The following is an 18,683-nucleotide window of genomic DNA, read 5'->3' as shown; positions in this document are numbered from 1 at the left end:
GAAAGAACATGGCAGGGGAGAGGCAATAGAACATTCAGAAGCTAAATATTTTCCAGAGAGTATACATCTCCATGGCTTGTCTTCTTACAGGTGGACAGGAGGGGAAGAGTGGGGGATGTTCTACTTATAGTTGCTGGAATGCATCCAGAGTCATGCTTACTGATTGTCTGGATCATTTGGCTTGGCTGCTTTACTCAGAGCCATGCTGTCTAGTTTTGCTTGTTCCCACAATGAAATGAGATGACAAGGTGCTGGACTTACTGTCTGTTCTTCCACCAACTAATTTAGCCTTCTAACTTTCCCAATATGGGATTAGCAAGATGGCCAGTAAGAGTCTGAAAGTATGGTGAAAGAAAGAGGGGAGGTGGGAGGGAAGGAAAGGAGGATGAGAGCAAGAAAGGGGATTACAGTGGGAGGGAGAGAATTAATTAGTGTGGATCCTCTTACTTTTAACTGACGACTGAAACAAGCTCCATAGCTTCCAGTTCTTGGTCATCAATGGTTACGGTAATCTCAGGCACTCAGATGATCTCATACCTTGGCCCCTTATGCCAATTTCTTATATTTTCACCCTCTTTTAATTTTTCAGGGTTGGGGATTCTACCTAGGACCTTTGCATGCTAAGCAGGTATTCTACCATAGAGCTACATTCACACACCCCCCCCCCCCAGTGACCAAGGTTCAGGCTGGTTTCAAACTTGAGATCCTCTCACCTCATACTGCTGGGTTCTAGGATTATAGGCATGCACCACCATGCTGTGTTTGTGGCTTACATATGCAGACTATCTGGATTTCTTTCAGCAAGACTTCAGAGTTTCTCCTTGTCCTTATCCTTCCAGTACACCAGTAAAGGGGATGCTCCAGGCTGCTGTAGGAAATGACACCTCTGCAGAAACAGCTGTACAGGGTCTTGATCTCCTGTCCTCTTCTCAGTGGCCAGTCTCTGTCCAGTAAGACTACTTTTTCTAGCCAGTTTTCTGTCTTGGTCTCTACAGTGGCTAATAGATAGTTTCTGAGCTTTTAAAATATTTCTCCCTGAGCACAGGTACCCCTGAGTATCACCACTAGGGGGAAAAGTTCTGTTAGAACTCTTTTAACTTATATTTGTGTCTAGACAGAGAGTGAGGAAGCAGGCTTTCTCCAGACTAGAGTCAATTTGCCAGCCAGCACTGAATTTCTTATTCTTCTTTGCCCATCCTGTATTTTCAGCCTTTCTCTCTCTAGACCCTGGCACAACAGCACTAAATATATACTCATCTTTCCTACCAAAAAACAAAAAGGGAGCAGAGAACCGTTGGCTCGACCCTGTTTTCCCACTAGCCTTGTCTTCTGCTGCTCCTCTTTAGCTTCATGTCATAACAGGCCAGCTTCCCTCCTTATATCTACCACCCAGCCTCAGGGCCTGTGACCCTGCTTCTGGAGCTCCTGTGTGGCTCGAGGCCAGTGACATTCTTTTTTTTAAATTTTTTTCTCAATTTTTATTAACATTTTCCATGATTATAAAAAGTATCCCATGGTAATACCCCCCCCCCCACTTTCCCCTTTGAAATTCCATTCTCCATCATATCCCCTCCCCATCTCAATCAGTCTCTCTTTTATTTTGATGTCATCATCTTTTCCTCCTCTTATGGTGGTCTTGTGTAGGTAGTGTCAGGCACTGTGGAGTCATGGATATCGAGGCCATTTTATGTCTGGAGGGAGCACGTTGTAAGGAGACCTACCCTTCCTTTGGCTCTTACATTCTTTCTGCCACCTCGTCTGCATTAGACCCTGAACCTTGGAAGGTGTGATTGAGATGTTACTCAGTACTCCAGCCACTTCTTTCCAGCACTATGATACCTTCTGAGTCATCCCAAAGTCACTGCCATCTGACCAAAGAAGATTTTCTACCCAAAGTGAGAGTAGCGTTAATATAAGGGTATAAATATTAAGAGAAGTGCTTACTGGGCAGTTTGATAAGCATAGTATATACATTTTTCCAGACATCAGCAGATGTTACACCCCTAGGGCTCATGACTACCCCTGTTTTAACTTTTCAGTATCGGATGTGTTTCCCCCCATGGAGCGGGCCTCCAGTCCAATTGGAGGGCAGTTGGTTTCCACCATGATAGACATGGCCAGTGGCATTCTTAGGGATCATCTTGCCAGTTGATTTTAGCGCTGTTTGTTAGTTGTTTCCTCCTTCCTCTGCTTGCCCGTGCACTGTCTGTCTTGTCGTATCGTCTTTGTCTGTGGTGCACTTTGTCACTCCTTGATCTCCACCAGCCTCCAGCTTCAGTATCTAGGTACATACTAAGGAATTTCAAGTCTGTGTCTAATTCAGATGTCTTCTGAGTCTTTAGACCACTCACGTCCAGCCAGCTCCTTTCTAGAGATTTCTTTTTGTCTGTGTGACCTACAGGTGCCTCAAATCTCACATTATCTTATTTCTACTTCAGCCTGTCATCTCTCCAGGACTATTGCTACATCTTAAGTCCTATCCTTTTAAATCTCCACATAGTGGCCTCAAATGCAAGTCTGATAGTGCATTTCTTTTAAAAAAATTTTTAAATTTATCTGTTTTATTTATTTATTTGAGACAGAGAGGGAGAAAGAGAGTTAGAGAGTGAGAATGGGTGTGCCAGGGCCTCTAGCCACTGCAAACAAACTCTAGACGTGTGCGCCCCCTTGTGCATCTGGCTTACTTGGACCTGGAGAATCGAACCTGGTCCTTAGGCTTTGCAGGCATATGCCTTAACCACTAAGCCGTCTCTCCAGCCCCTGATTGTGCATTTATTGGTGTAAGTCCTTCAGTAGTTGGCTGTTGACGTTATGTTGAAACTGTCTTGTTCTTATTTCATTCTTCTCCAGCCATTCTCTGTAGTTCTGGCTATACTACACAACTGCCCGTCAGTGATGGCCCCACTTGTATGCATGCTATTTCTTAAGTCTGGACAGCCAGCCACTGTTTGCTCAGCTAGATCCTAAGCATTTCTTAGGTGTGTTAGATTTAGATGCCACTTCTCTTAGGAAACACCTCGCAATGAGTTGACCGAATCTAGGTGACCTTCCTCCATGCTTCTCAAACTCAGTGCTCCTCACCTGTCATTGAATCACCACACGGAACTGCCTCTCTCTGCATTCGCTGTGGATTAACTCTGAGGACAGTGCTCATGGCTGTCAGCTGATTTCCCTCTTCCTCCTGTGACGGGAGCTAAGAATGAGAAAGGCAGGTCTGAAAAGGAGGTCGACCACTGCCATGGCAAGGCCAGTACCGGCAAGCCTTGGAGCTCAATGGTATAGTCAAGTCACTCTGTAGATGCTCTGCCACTGGCAGCTCTGTGCGAATGACTGCAGTGAGACTGGCCACATATGGAGATTTATTCCAGAAGTGTCTGCTGTAGGTTGAGTTTTGCTAAAAAAAAAAAGGAAAAGAAACAAAAAGATGTCAGAAAGGTAGGGAGAAAAGAAAGATCAATGAATAAACCTTTGAACATCCCCAGCCAAGCTGGAATGTCTTAGATAAAAAATAGGTATAGTTGGCTTGGCATTTTTGACATAATAAAGAGATAGACACCAGTTAAACCTGTGTTCTTTTGTGAGGTAGAGATAGGAGGATCAGGCAGTCGTGGTATTCTCTGCTACCTAGTGAGTTGAGGCCAGCGTGGGCTACATGCCTCAAACAAACTAAAACAATTAAAAACCAAACACAAGATTTGTATAAGCTGTAGTTGTGTGGCCTGTGTTCATGGAAATTGTTACACTACTTTATAGATGGAAGGTCTATGTTTGTGTGGTAGTCTTTGGCAAGTGTACTAGGTAGTCCTTGATGTAGTTTGATCCTTATGTATGAATATATCCAGAACCCTTGCTCAGGGGTTTTCTTCATAAGCCTCGTAAGATTCCTTTCTACTTGTATGGTTTTGTAATTGATCAAGTATGTTCAAGACACAGTACAACTCTGTGAGATGAGTTGGAGCAGGATTCTCACCTGCATATGTATAGAAGAGAAGCTGATGCATGAGAAGTCATATGTAGCTGTCCAGTGAAGGAGCCAGGCCTTAAGTTTGGGCCCCACGATGCCCCGTTGTGTGTTGTTTCCTGTGTGCCTCATAGTGTTTAAGATTGTATGTATGTGTGCAATAGTCTGTTATGGCTTCTGTCAATTTTACAGTAGATAAAGCTGGATTGAAAAATGTGGTGTGGACTCAGTAGAAGTCTCTCCTTGCCATTCTGAGAGGCCTGGAGCTCCTGTTCAGTACAGGAGAGCATCACAATGGTTCTTCCTGGTGGTGGTGGTGAGGGGGTCCCTGTAAACTCACTGGGAGTAAGGAATTCCATGTTTAACACGTCTTGTCCCCAGTGAATTTGCATGAAGCTGAGCATGTAGCTGTGCTCAACAAGTACTTGTTGACCAAACTCTGATATCACTCTGCTATTGCACAGAAGTCAGAAAGCATAGATGATGTCACCAATAGAAAGACCTACTGTGAGGACAAATGGTGGTTGAAACAGTTTCACATTAAAAAAGTACTTTATTTATTTGAGAGCAAGAGAGAGAGAAAATGGGCACGCAGGGCCTCCAGCCACTGCAGAAAACTCCAGATGCGTGTGCCATCTTGTGCATCTGGCTTACATAGGTCCTGGGGAATCAAACTGGGGTCCTTTGGCTTTGCAGACAAACGCCTTAACCTTTAAACCATCTCTCCAGCCTCACATTATTATTTTTTTTATCCATCTGAGGGCATGCCATCCCTGCGTGGGCTGTGCCATCACTATTGCGGGGCGCCTGACCCTGTGACTTCTTGCAGAGGGCTGGCAGCCTCCTGACCCTGCTCTTCTCATCTCAGGCTCACTGGTGCACTCTTCTGAAGTCTTCAGATACAGCCTTTTAAAGGTCCTTCCTCCTTTTTGTGTTTCTTTTTGTTGAGCTAATGAGTTAGAATTTTCTTCTTCCTACCCTACTCCCTGATCCGTCTCCCAAACACTTCTCACTTCCTAAAATTACTTTTTTCCCCTTGGTGGATGAGTAGAATAGCTCTGGCAGTGCCCTTCCTGCACCAGGGTAACTATAGGAAGAATGAAGCGTTCACAGTATTGAAAGGCCCCAGAAGACCCATTTTGAAAACCATCAATCTTTAAAATATATTTTAATTAAGCTTTTGCTGAACCATGGGTATTAAGAATAAATGAGCTTTTAATTCAGTTTTGTTTTAAAATATCTTAATACTATGCTTATACTGTCCGTTTTCTTTCTTTTTTTTAAAGAGATTTATTTATTATACTTTTTACTGTATTTATTTTGGGGTTTTAGAGGTAGGTTCTCACTCTAAGCCTAGGCTGACCTGGAATTCACTCTGTAACCCAGGCTGGCCTTGAACTCCTGGTGATCCTCCTATATTGGCCTCCCCAGTGCTGGGACTAAAGGCATGCACATTATGTTCAGAATACTACCAATTTATCTGGCAAACAAGATTTCAGCAGTGTGTGTCATATATGACCCTTTATAAGCCAAAGTGTGAACCCAGCTATGATTTGTATTTTGTGAGAAGATGTGCGCTGTTTCCAGTTTCAGAATAGCCTGTTGGACACAATCACTGTGCTGAGTGTCCTGGGATCTCCTTTGTCTTTAAGTCAAGGATCCTCTTCATCAGGCTTTAACACAGTTAAGAATGGGGGATATCTTGTCTTCATCCACTTGATTTATGAACTTTGATGTATTTATCCCACAGGAAAAGCTTTTGACATCACTTACGTGCGTCTCAAGTTCCACACCAGCCGCCCAGAGAGCTTCGCCATTTACAAGCGCACCCGGGAGGATGGGCCCTGGATTCCTTACCAGTACTACAGTGGTTCCTGTGAGAACACCTACTTGAAAGCCAGCCGTGGCTTCATCAGGACAGGAGGGGAAGAGCAGCAAGCCTTGTGTACTGATGAATTCAGTGATATTTCTCCCCTCACTGGGGGCAACGTGGCCTTTTCAACCCTGGAAGGAAGGCCCAGTGCCTACAATTTTGACAACAGCCCTGTGCTTCAGGTAAGCACTCACACAAACCAGTGTGTGCACATTATCACATGGGCCTGGGCTCTCACTTCTGGAGCGAGGGGTCAGAGTAGAGTCTATTTCCCTAAGACAGGCAGCTGGATTTTAGGCTGCTCTCCTGAGTACTGTCAGTCAGTGAAGGAAAGCCATTTTCTTTCCACTGCCTAGTTGGTATTTATTCTTATACACTTACCAACATAAGCTGGGATGTAAACTTTACATTTATAAAAAAATGTTGAAGAATTCGAGCCAGGCATGGTGGCACATGCCTTTAATCCCAGTTCTCGGGAGGCAAAGGTAGGAGGATCACCAAGAGTTCAAGGCCACCCTGACACTATATAGTGAATTCCAGGTCAGCCTGAGCTAGAGTGAGACCCTACCTCCAAAAACCAAAAAAAAAAGTTGAAGAATTGTAACTTTAGTCCCTGGGGTAGAAACATTGTACATCTAATCTTTCAGGAAGATATTTAACATTATTTTCCTAATTTCTCTTCTATCCTTTGTTACCTCTTCTTGATTTGACACTGAAAATTGTTTAATGTTTTAATTAGCAAGGAGGAACAGTTGAACTCATATTATACATAGAAATCATTGTTATCATGAGAATTTTTTATCACTTGTAGCTGAGAATTCATGGTGATGCTCACATCTGTTCCTGGGCTGGAGAGATGTCTCAGTGGTTAAGGGCACTTGCTTACAACGTCTTACAGATTGGGTTCAGTTGCCCAGTACCCACAAAAAGCCAGATGTTTGCATGTATCTGGAGTTTGTTTGCAGTTTCAAGAGGTCCTGGCATGCCCATGCTTGCTCACTGTCCTTGCAAATAAAAAATAATTTTTTGTTTATTTATTTTTAAAAATTTATTTATTTGAGAGCAACAGACAGAGAAATAGGCAGATATATAGAGAGATAGAATGGGCATGCCAGGGCCTCCAGCCACTGCAAATGAACTCTAGACGCATACTCCCCCTCATGCATCTGGCTTATGTGGGACCTGCAGGACCGAACCTGGATCCTTAGACTTCGCAGCTATGTGCCTTAACTGCTAAACCCTCTCTCCAGCCCAAAAATGTTTATATAAAAAAGAAAGAAACCTGCCCTTGTCTTCACAGCAGAAAGAATTCAAGATGTGTTTTCATCAGTTCTGTATGCCTGTTTTTTCTATACCCTCCTATGGAGTGTTTGCACATTGTTTAGATTTCTGTGAACCTTCACATGTTCTGGCAGTGTGTTTATGGAAGACTGCTGAGCCCCATTCCATTCTTAGTACATTGAGACAGAATTGAGATGCTGTTGCCACATGGCCAAAGCTATAGCATCAAAATAGAGACTAGCAGACTATATATGGCTTTGCTAATGCTCTGTTCATCCCACAAAAAGCTATGATTTCTAAATAGGAGGTCCTCCCATTTTTCTAGGTTTTCCTTTTTTGTCTTCTCAGTCTTTTTCTCTGGAATTTTGGTGTTATTGTATTCAAGGGCTCTGATTTGATGGTATACTTTTAGACAGGACTAAAAGATAAGAGACTGTTTCTCTTCATGGCCAGTTCCCCCTGCTATTGTACTTCTATAGGTTTCTGGGAGATGGTGAGCATGAAGGCAACTTGGTAAATTCTAGGTGATAGTGAGCAGTAAGTCTGTGTGCAAAGGCCTTTCACAAAAGGATTTCTTGTGATGACAGTAAAATAAACAGCAGAAAGAATAGCTGATTTGCATGGATGAAAAATGTCAGCCTCATTTCTCCCACAGCAGACTATGCTTTCTTGTCCTGCAGAGGCAGCAGTGAGGCCAATAGGAAAGCAGTATTGAAAGTTGCATCTGGTTTTCTGGTTCCTTTGCTAACTGCAGGCCTGTCAGCCTGTCTTAAGCAGCTTCCCCAGCTGCGGGTATTCTGCCGTTTGCTGTTCTTTATGTCTTAAAGGGCTCAGACATTTGCCAAATTTGTCCACTTAATTCCATTGTACAGTGCCTCTAACTATGTGTCTGTGGATGTACGAGCTCTGGCTCTCATAGCCCAGAGCCCAGGAGGGTCTGACAGCGAGGAAGTTGTAGTCTTCCAGATGGAGGAGGAGGCATTCCTGGCTCTCAGGCATATGAGTACCAGTTATAATATAGTTAATATTTATTGTATACCTGCTTGTAACCATAATGTTGTGAGCACTCTTCTCAGCCATTTGGATACTTTCATTATCTCAATTTTCCAGATGAAGAATCAGAGCTCAGAAAGGATGTAAATTGCTCTAAATCAGTTTTCAGTGGCAGAACTGAGCCTCAGACCCTGTAAAGTCTAGCTCCAGAGTCTGCTCGATTAAGGTGTCCATGATGAAAATCACTGCATTAGTGTCAGCCTTCAGGAACTTTTATTCTCCTTTATAAAGGGGATCTGTGATAAAGTTGAAGCCTGCAGAACACATTATAAGCATTAAGCAGAGGTATGTTTAGCTATTTATGTTAACAGACAACTAACAGATTCCTACCATTGTGGCCATGAGTGGGAGTTGTTATTGAGTTTCAAGTCTGCGTATGGTGAAATCATCTCTTCTCCTTTCTAATTATACTTGAAGCTTGGTGGAGATTATCTTTTATGAGCTCGCTCTCCACGTTGCTCTGTATGCCAGGTGTTTGACATGGTTTAAAGCAATAGTTCTTAATCAGTAGTGTACCTCATGGTCTCCCAGAAGGTTTCTGGGAGCATAGATGCCTGCATCTCTGCATTTATTTGTTACACTTGTAAGGGGGATTCTTATAGGCTAGGGACATTGCCAGGACAGTCTTTGGGTGGTCATATGTAATGCATTTCCACAAAATTCAACCCCTGTGTCTTACTCTTTCTCATGATACTTGTTAGCCCAGCTTACTCAGTCAGGCAGTCACCTGAGAGTTGTGTCTTTTTATTCCGCTGTGGTCTTTCATCTTTAAGAGAGCAGGTTTTTCTGCAGATAGGCAAGTCCCTGTGTACAAATACTTACCAAGCCTCTGTTGGTGTCACATTGGCTATGTCCTGTCTGTCAAAACTGACCACCTGCTCAAGCCTATAGTCAGCATGGAAAGAGATTGTACAGGGTGTAACACTGGAAGATAGGATTTATTGGAGCTGTCATTATAGCAGTCTGCCACACATGTAAGCATCTGGTAAAACTGGTTCAGTGTGTCTAGCATGCAACCTGGGAAACCTCTAAACTTCATTCTTGACTGTGGCTGTTAGTGGTACCCTTCCCACTATGTGGTTTTTCATATTCATTCATTTACTCAGCAGGGGTTACTATGTGCAGAGCATTGGTGAAACTGCCCTTCCTAGAACTCTTGACATTGATAGTCAGGTGGTATAAACAGTATATGGAAGTGGGCAATATATAATACAGTATAAATACAATCAGGTAGCATGCACAGTATATGGGAGTGGACCATATAAATAAAACGGGGAGGGGGCAATTTTAAGATAGAGTGGCCAGAGAAGACCTCACAGAGGCGATACTACTGTGGCAAAGTTCAGGACCAGCACAGACTGCATTTGATTGGTCCTGGCCAGCATAATGACATAGTGACAGTAGGGATTAGGTCTAGAAGACTGGAATAGATGAGCTATTTAAAGAATTTGAGGAGAACTTACTTCGAACCACCCCCTGCAATAAATAAATAAAATGAAAGATTTTGTCAATTTGTGTTTCTCTTCTTCTACTTTTTTAAAATATATCTTCTGTATGTTCTTTTTTAAATGTATCTATTTTTGGTTTGCTTCCTGGCAGGAATGGGTAACTGCTACTGACATCAGAGTAACACTCAATCGCCTAAACACTTTTGGAGACGAAGTGTTTAACGACCCTAAAGTTCTCAAGTCCTATTATTATGCAATCTCTGATTTTGCTGTTGGCGGCAGGTGAGTAACTATGAAATCAGCCTTGAAAGTGCTTGGAACTTTGATGTAGAAGTAAAGGTAGTGCCTTGTTTATAACTACATTTACCTTATGGCTAGACATTTTCTTTCCACTTAGCAGAAGTGTTGGAATTTAGAGATCGTACCTACTTGGATAGAGAGGCAACAACCTGGATAATGTTTCTTAGATCTTCTCATTCTGCAAATTGAGCAATTATATTTTCTAAAACCTTATTAAATCTACACCCTTAGTGAATGTTGATTGACCATTTAAGCGCAAAACTCCACAATCAGCCCAGGGCCCTTTGGGAGGGTCCTGACATTCTAGAAGTCTACAAATGAACACATTCAGGCAACACATGGCTATGTGAAGTGTTGAATACAAGTTGAACATCCTTAATCCAAAATTCTAAATATGAAATATTTCAAAAAATGCTTGGGAGATGGAGAGATGGGTCAGTGGTTAAGGCATTTATTTGCCTGCAAAGTCTAACATCTGAGGTTTGATTCCCCAGTACCCACAGAAAGCCAGATGAGCTAAGTGGCGCATGTGTCTGGAGTTCATTTGCAGCAGCTGTTGGTCCTGGCACACCCATTCTCATTCTCTCTCTGCTTGCAAATAAATAAAAATATATTTTTTAAAAATGGGGGGTGTCCATGTGGTGCCACAAGTGGACAGTCAAAATGCCATCATCCTACCCTTAGGTTATGTGTATAAGGTGTATGTTCATGCTTAGACTTGGTCCCATTCCCAAGATATATCACTATGCATATGCAGATATTCTAGAATCTTTTTGAAAAGGATAAGAATCCAACCCAAGCATTTGGGATGATCAGGGATGCTCAACCTGTGCTAATGGAGTGGCAAGTCTCAGACAAAAAAAAACAATCCAACAGCAGTGGAGATGCCATGGATAAAGAAAGACTTATCTGTTGGGCTAAGGAGGTGAGTGGGCTCTGGCCAGGTCTTGAAGGACAGGTAGGAATTGAATGAGGAGGAAAGACATCTGAATTGGATACAGGAGATGAGCATGTTATGAGCAAAAGTTCAGAGATTGGAGAATATAAGCCTGCTTAATGAATTATAAACCGGAAAAATAGGCGGAGGACCATGGGCTTTCTTCTCTCTGAGGTCTCAAGTACAGAAGCTATATTTGTGTATAGTGTTCCTGGTATAAGATTAATGCTCAGTTAGGGTTGATTTGAAATGTAACCAATGAGATATTTTGATGTGAGGCTGTTCTATTGACAGCCAGGTTAGGAAGATAAGTATATGGTGAGGAACAGGAAAATGACACATGTGTAAAGATGCCACCAAGAAACCCATACTGCCTTAAAAACTACTCAGAACATTTTTAAAGATGAGTATACAAACAGGGTAAAGTGGAATACAGCTGACAGAATTTGTGTTCCTTGTTATGTCTCTCTGTAGTTTAGGGATTATACAACAAACACCTGGAGTTGGTCTGCTGACAGACAAATGGAAAGGAACACGAGGGTGCATTTCACTGGAAAGGAAGAATGGTCAGGACTTGATCAGGAGGACAGGGAGTCCATTAATAGTTTTTACAAAATGGATAATTTGGAGGAGACAATGAATTTAGTTGTAGACATGTACAATATTTAGGCCATGAGAGACATCTGTCAGAGACATGTAGCAGTCAAGGAGGAATGCCTGAAGGAAGGACAAGAGAATGGATCATCTTTGCAGAGTGAAGACGATTCCCAAGTGTTTACATGTATTTTTAGATGGTAGTTGAAGCTGTGGATCTGTTTGCTGTCTTAAGGAAGCAAGTGAGCGAAACACCACTCCACTTCATGAAGTTTCCTTGAGACCTCAGTTTATTATACCTGCCGCTATAGGGTCCCTCAGGGATTCCTCCCCAGAAAACCTGAGAGGGCAATCTAACTATTAGATATCTATTGAATTTAGTGTCTCACCATCTTCACTTGGAAATACATAACATTGTTAAAGTAGCATGTTGCTGGTATGTATTGACTTACATGCTCATGAAATCCCATGTGTATAAATAACCAGTTGGGAACACTTACCTAGGTGTTCTTGTTCCTGTTTTTCAGCTGTTTTAGAGGGTGGCAGGGAGGGGCTTTAGACCCAGGCAGCCTGTTGTTAGACTTTACACCCGTAGCCATTGTCTTCTGCTCAGTCCTGACAGATTTGATGGCAGGAGTTGATCCCGACAGTATCCTTAGATATTGTTAGGGATTCTCCACTTCTGTCTGGTTAATGGCCCCTCCCATGTTAAATAATGTTACTTGGATAAATCCCAATCAATCAATCAATAAATCTTAACCTTGCCAAGTTCCTCAGTTTACACTTCAGTTGTTCTTGCTTCTCTGTATACATGCTTTCTGCATCATTTCTGGGACCTGCTGTCGTTCCATTCCTGTGAGTGTCTATTCTCTCCCCAGGTGTAAATGCAATGGACATGCCAGTGAGTGTGTGAAGAATGAATTTGACAAGCTGGTGTGTAATTGCAAACATAACACGTATGGAGTGGACTGTGAAAAGTGCCTGCCTTTCTTCAACGACCGGCCGTGGCGAAGGGCAACGGCCGAAAGTGCCAGCGAATGCCTGCGTGAGTATTGCTGGCACACATAGTCTGTCTACTGGTCTTGAGGACTCCAGAGGGAGAGAGGGATGGGTAACTTCCTTAAGTTCCTTCTTGAAATGAAAGCTCTGAGAGGCAGTGCTCCTTCCACAATTTAAGAGAGTAGGGGGCTGGAGGGATGGCTTAGCACTTAAGGCATTTTCCTGTAAAGCCACAGGACCCAGGTTCGATTCCCCAGGGCCCACGTTAGCCAGATGCACAAGGGGCGCATGTGTCTGGAGTTTGTTTGCAGGGGCTGGAGGCCCTGGTGCGCCCATTCTTTCTGTCTCTTCCCTCTGTCCCTCTCTTCCTCTCCCTCTTTCTCTGTCAAATAAATAAAAATTAAAAAAAAAAGAATAGGACATTCACCTCCGTGCTTGTCAGAGGAAAATCATAGATGGAGGTTGTTAGGAGGCCCAGGGCTTTTGTTTCCTTCATGGGCACTAGCTTGGAAACAGCATCTTTAAGGTTGGAGAATGAATTTGTTTAGATTCAGATACTGGACCAGTGTGGCCTCTCTGAAATGTGACTTTTCTAGTCCAGTGAAATGCACCCTCGTGTTCCTTTCCATTTGTCTGTCAGCAGTCATCACTCAATGTCCACAAGACAAGTGATTCCACAATTCTCAGAAACTAACTCCATTGATGCTGAAGCCCACTACATAACTTGCATACATCCTCTTAGATACTTAAATCATCTCTAGATTACTAATGTCTAATGCAATGCAGATAATTTTTGTTTGAGGCATAGTAAGAAAATTTGCACATGTGTTACGTACAGACATCATTTTTCTCCCAAATGCCTTTTTTGGGGGGTAGGTGATGCACTCTGTGGGTGCAGAGCCCACAGATAGAGACGACAGCCACCTTCTTTTTCCTGTGAAAAATCATTCAGACAACCAATTTGGTTAGCATGTATCAAGTACAGTAAGTTCTAAGACTGCCATTCAAAAGATCAGTTTTCAAAATTACTTTTTAAAAATCACACTAGAGAGTGAAATGGGGAGAACTTGCCTAACCCTCCCATGGAAGTCTGGGTGGCCTTGGGTAAAAGAGTAGGTAGGTCCTGTGTTAACCCACTGTTCATCCCTTTATAATGCCAAGGTTTATTCTGAACAGGGAAACTCAGGAGAGAGGAAGCATGCAATCATGATTTGCCAAGGGCTTGACAAGATTTTAAGCAACAGTAATGTTCTTACAAATGTTCTTTGTTTGTGCAGGAAGTAAAGGGATTAAGAACAATGACACTGAACTTGTAGCAATTATTGGCAGAACTGTGAAAAGGACCAATGTCTCAACTTATAACTATTTTCATTGAGCTGCCCAGAGCAAGTTTCCTTATTCATCTTTTTCTTGGGAGGGGGAGGGGATTAAGGTAGGGTCTTGTTCTAGAATTCATTATGTAGCCTTAGGCTGGCTTTGAACTCATGGCAATCCTCCTACCTCTGCCTCCCAAGTGCTGGGATTAAAGGTGTGCACCACCATGCCTAGTTTATCTCTTTTGTGCTGGGACTAAAAGTGTATGCCACCACAGCCAGCTAAAATTGTGATTTGACTTCACTTTTACTTATATATGAATAGCTACCAGGAGACATACTGCTTTTCAGAAGTTTTTTTTTTTTTTTTTTTTTTTTTTTTTTAAATTTAAGAGAAACAAGCAGAGAGAGAGGTGGAGGGAAGGAGAGAATGGGCACAGCAGGAACTCCAGATGCATGTCCCACCTTGTGCATCTGGTTTACGTGGGTACTGGGAATCAAACCTGGGTCCATAGGCTTCACAGGCAAGTGCCTTAACCTCTAAGCCATCTGCAGCCCTGTTTGTTTATTTTTTAAATAAGTTGCCTTATATTTTATGATTGACCTATTTTATAAAGATTAGTTTTTTTTTGTTTTTTTTTTTAGTAAGATAATAATTTGGCTGCATAAACTTTTTTTGTTGTTTTGTTTTTTGAGGTAGGATCTCACTCCAGTTCAGGCTGACCTGGAGTTCAAGGTGGCCTTGAACTCACAGCGATCCTCCCACCTCTGCCTCCTGAATTCTGGGATTAAAGGTGTGTGCCACTATGCCCAGCTTGCATAAACTTTTTATATAAATTTATTTTATTTAGTTACTTGAGAGAGAGAGAGAGAATGAATGGCCATGCCAGGGCCTCTAGCCACTGCAAACAAATACCAGATGCATGTGCCACCTTGTGCATCTGGCTTATATGGGTCCTGGAGAATTGAAGCTGAGTCCTTGGGCTTTGCAGGCAAGTGCCTTAGCTGCTAGGCCATCTCTTGAGCCCCTGCATAACCTTTTTATTGCCATACTTTTTTTTTTTTTTTTTTTAAGGTAGGGTCTCACTCTGGCTCAGGCTGACTTGGAATTCACTATGTAGTCTCAGGGTGGCCTCGAACTCTCAGCGATCCTCCTACCTCTGCCTCCCAAGTGCTAGGATTAAAAGCGTGCGCCACCACGCCCGGCTTTGTTCTGTTTTTGATAAGCCATGCATATGGCAGCCATTCTATATGCCTGTCACAAAGCTGTAGAAAATTGTGAATTCATTTTCCTAGAGTCTTAAAATGCTCTTTCCAAAGGTATACAGACCTTATAGCATGTTAGTGTGTTTTGGCTTACAGCTTGTGATTGCAATGGCCGATCTCAGGAATGCTACTTTGACCCTGAACTGTACCGTTCCACTGGCCATGGTGGCCACTGTACCAACTGCCGGGATAACACAGATGGTGCCAATTGTGAGAGATGTCGGGAGAACTTCTACCGCCTTGGGAACAATGAGGCCTGCTCTCCCTGCCACTGTAGTCCTGTAGGTAAGTGACAGGAAAGACCCACTTCAGCCTGACAGACTGAGAGCCAAAACAAGAGTCCTCTATGCCCCCAGGATACATAGCTTTGTTTCCCGGGCATTTGAACAATAAAGGTAGAAGTGTGTACATTATTATAACATGTAAATTCTGAGACTCTAACTTCACCCTTCCTCCAGTACCTTCATTCTCTTTGATGGAATTGAGCTTCCAGATGCTTCTCTAGTGTGTATAAAAGTATGGGGGTGGTCTGAGTAGTGGTTCTGTAAATAATTACTGGCAGGGTCATAGAGGCCATCGGAACTTTGACTGTAAAAGGATCTTCCTTTTTAATGGTTTTGTTTAGTCTAATCTCCTTAGAGGGCTGAGCTGTGTTCAGCTTGTTGCTGGGTGTCTATGTCTAGAGGTATACATACAACACTCAGTATCATTAATATGCTGTTGTTCATGCCCAAGCCTCGGCTTTTCCATAGAGGTGGTTGCTTTTGTGTGCAGTGCATTATTGGTTGCAGACTGATTCAGAAGTTTCATCCAGTGTTGATGAATAGATTCATCTTAGGATGTGTCTAGAAAGCTAAACCATGATGGCTTAAAGAGTTCTGAGTTGAAATTTGATCTTTATTTTCTGAGGAATGATACGGAGATTACATGTTGATTGTCAAGTATTGCTTTTAGTTATTGTCTTTCTTTTGATGTTACTTGTCCAGATTTGAAGTTGACAATGAGCTCATTACATTTTAGGTTCTCTTAGCACACAGTGTGACAGTTACGGCAGATGTAGCTGTAAACCAGGAGTGATGGGTGACAAGTGTGACCGTTGCCAGCCTGGATTCCATTCCCTTACTGAGGCAGGATGCAGGTAAATGCTTTCAAAACCAGAAGGAGGGGACAAAATCTGTCTCCATGGAGGTAATAGTGATAGATGGGTGGCTTTTTGGCAGTAATGTGAATGTTTTCCTCACAGTAATTGACAGCAGGATTCAAGACTGGCTGTAATGATGAGCCAGGGGTTTGGTTTATACAGAGAGTGAACGGTGGTGTTCTACATAAATGTAATTGGTGTAAGGATTCTTCATGTGAGCATGCAAAGTATCATCATCCATGGGTTATGAGTCTTTTTGTGTGTGCCTGTGTATTGTGCTTTTGGGTGTGGGTGTTTGTACACATGTGTGCCTGTGGAGACTAGATGTTAATGTCATGTGTCCTCCTTTTTATTTCACTGAGGCCGGATCTGTTACTTAATCCCAGAGCTGTCCTGCCAGTCTAGCCCCTGTCTGCCTCCTCTGTACTGGGATTACGGGGTCTGCCACAGCTACCTGACACTTACCTGGGTGCCGGTGACCTGACTTCTTGCACTCATACTTACATGGCAAAGTGCTTTACCGACTGAACCATTTCCTTCCCCCAGTATTTTTGACTGAAACCAAATCCCAGTATAAAAATAGCATTGGTTCACTTTGATCTTATGAGTATTGGATATAAAATCTGTTAACGTGTAAAACAAAAGGTTGGCTTCATGAGCGAAATTTGTTTTCTCCTCGCTCTTCTCATTGCCGGCTCCTGTTTTCCATCAAACAGACCGTGCTCCTGCAACCCCGCTGGCAGCACAGATGAGTGCAATGTTGAAACAGGAAGATGTGTTTGCAAAGACAACGTGGAAGGCTTCAACTGTGAGAGGTAGCTCATGCATTCTTTCTCTAGCTGCATTGTTTGTTTTCCCTTTTATCATATTGTAAGAGAAAGATAACTGACTGTGTCTTAATCTCTTTCAGATGCAAACCTGGATTTTTTAATCTGGAATCATCTAATCCTAGGGGTTGCACACCTTGCTTCTGCTTTGGGCATTCTTCTGTCTGTACAAATGCAGTTGGCTACAGTGTTTATGACATATCCTCTACCTTTCAAATTGGTAATTTAGCCTTATTCCCTAGGTCTGTAAAACTCTGAGACCACATTTACTTGTGTTATCTCTGAGTTAGTAATTTGGAAGGTTTTTTATGGTGGGAACATTTCTTATTATTTAATATGTTTGGTGTTTCTCATATGTCCCTTTAATGAGACCATACATATGTAAAATTTACTACCGGGAGCAATGGCTAACAGTGTTACATAAACAATACAGTAGAATGTACCTTGCAGAGTATAGCATACGTAGGTTCTGCTGCAGGAGCCCTTTACTCAAAAACTTTAATTGATGATTTCTATATAAAAAATATAGAATATATAAGCTGGGTTGTGGTGGCACACGCCTTTAATCCCAGGATTTGGGAGGCAGAAGTAGGAAGACTGCCATGAGTTCAAGGCTACCCTGAGACTACAGAGTGAATTCCAGGTCAGCCTGAGCTAGAGTGAAACTGTACCTCAGGGGAAAATAAAAGTATATACTATGTAACATTCGATATTTTTAGAGACCTGCGCTGAGAAGGCTTATCGTGTACAAGTTTTTGTGTCTTCATTTTCTGCGTGCAGATGAGGATGGGTGGCATGTGGAACAGAGAGACGGCTCAGAAGCGCCTCTGGACTGGTCCTCTGAGAGGCGGGATATCGCCGTGATCTCAGATAGCTACTTTCCTAGGTACTTCGTTGCCCCTGGTAAGTGATGTTGCAAAGCAATGGCTCTTCTGCCCCTTTTATTTAGTCCCATCCTCACATTCTGGCCCAACCTTATATCTTTATTTATTTCAGCAAAGTTCTTGGGCAACCAGGTATTGAGTTATGGGCAGAACCTCTCCTTCTCCTTCCGAGTGGACAGACGAGACACTCGCCTCTCTGCAGAAGACCTTGTGCTTGAAGGAGCTGGCTTGAGGGTGTCTGTACCCTTGATTGCTCAGGGCAATTCTTACCCAAGTGAGACCACTGTGAAGTACACTTTCAGGTGAGACTGCTTTCTTGAAAATCAGACTTGACCTGCTATGACATTAAAGAAAACCTTTTGACCGTGCATGGTGGCTTATACCTGTAATGCTGGCACTCTGGAAGATGAGGAAGGAGCATTGATGAGAGTTCAAGGCCAGCTGGGGCCACATTGTGAATGTCTCCCTCCCTCAACTTCTGGGTATCAAGTAGGCTTGTAAAAGAGCCTTCCTTTTTGTTCCCCTTCCTCTTTCCTTGTCTAGTCACACTGTCAGACTGACCATCCCTTTCTGATTGGGTAGCTTGCTAGAGCACTGCTTTGTTGGGGCCTAAATGGATAAGACATGCCTTCCGAGCAGGATTGTCTTTAAGAGGCCATGGTTCCTTTCTTTGTCTGCAGGCTCCACGAAGCAACAGATTACCCCTGGAGGCCCACTCTTTCCCCTTTTGAATTTCAGAAGCTCCTCAACAACTTGACTTCCATCAAGATCCGTGGGACATACAGTGAGAGAAGTAAGTTATGATG

General features: G+C 42.8%; 1 protein-coding gene across 1 annotated transcript in view; it reads left to right on the top strand.

Annotated features, from left to right (window-relative positions):
* Positions 1–18,683, top strand: part of Lamc1 (laminin subunit gamma 1) — a 140,940-nt gene that overhangs the window by 85,861 nt on the left and 36,396 nt on the right. Inside the window, exons 2-11 of the mRNA XM_004658724.2 lie at positions 5,712–6,016; positions 9,768–9,898; positions 12,326–12,492; positions 15,122–15,310; positions 16,046–16,163; positions 16,883–16,981; positions 17,077–17,213; positions 17,774–17,896; positions 17,990–18,179; positions 18,558–18,670. Of these exons, the coding sequence (XP_004658781.1) occupies positions 5,712–6,016; positions 9,768–9,898; positions 12,326–12,492; positions 15,122–15,310; positions 16,046–16,163; positions 16,883–16,981; positions 17,077–17,213; positions 17,774–17,896; positions 17,990–18,179; positions 18,558–18,670 (1,572 nt within the window). The remainder of the gene's footprint in view (positions 1–5,711; positions 6,017–9,767; positions 9,899–12,325; positions 12,493–15,121; positions 15,311–16,045; positions 16,164–16,882; positions 16,982–17,076; positions 17,214–17,773; positions 17,897–17,989; positions 18,180–18,557; positions 18,671–18,683) is intronic.

This window comes from Jaculus jaculus, chromosome 1, assembly GCF_020740685.1.
Source record: "Jaculus jaculus isolate mJacJac1 chromosome 1, mJacJac1.mat.Y.cur, whole genome shotgun sequence".
NCBI classification, from domain to species: Eukaryota; Metazoa; Chordata; class Mammalia; order Rodentia; family Dipodidae; genus Jaculus; species Jaculus jaculus.
The sequence above is the reverse complement of the archived record's forward strand: the minus strand, read 5'-3'. Positions and strand labels throughout refer to the sequence as shown.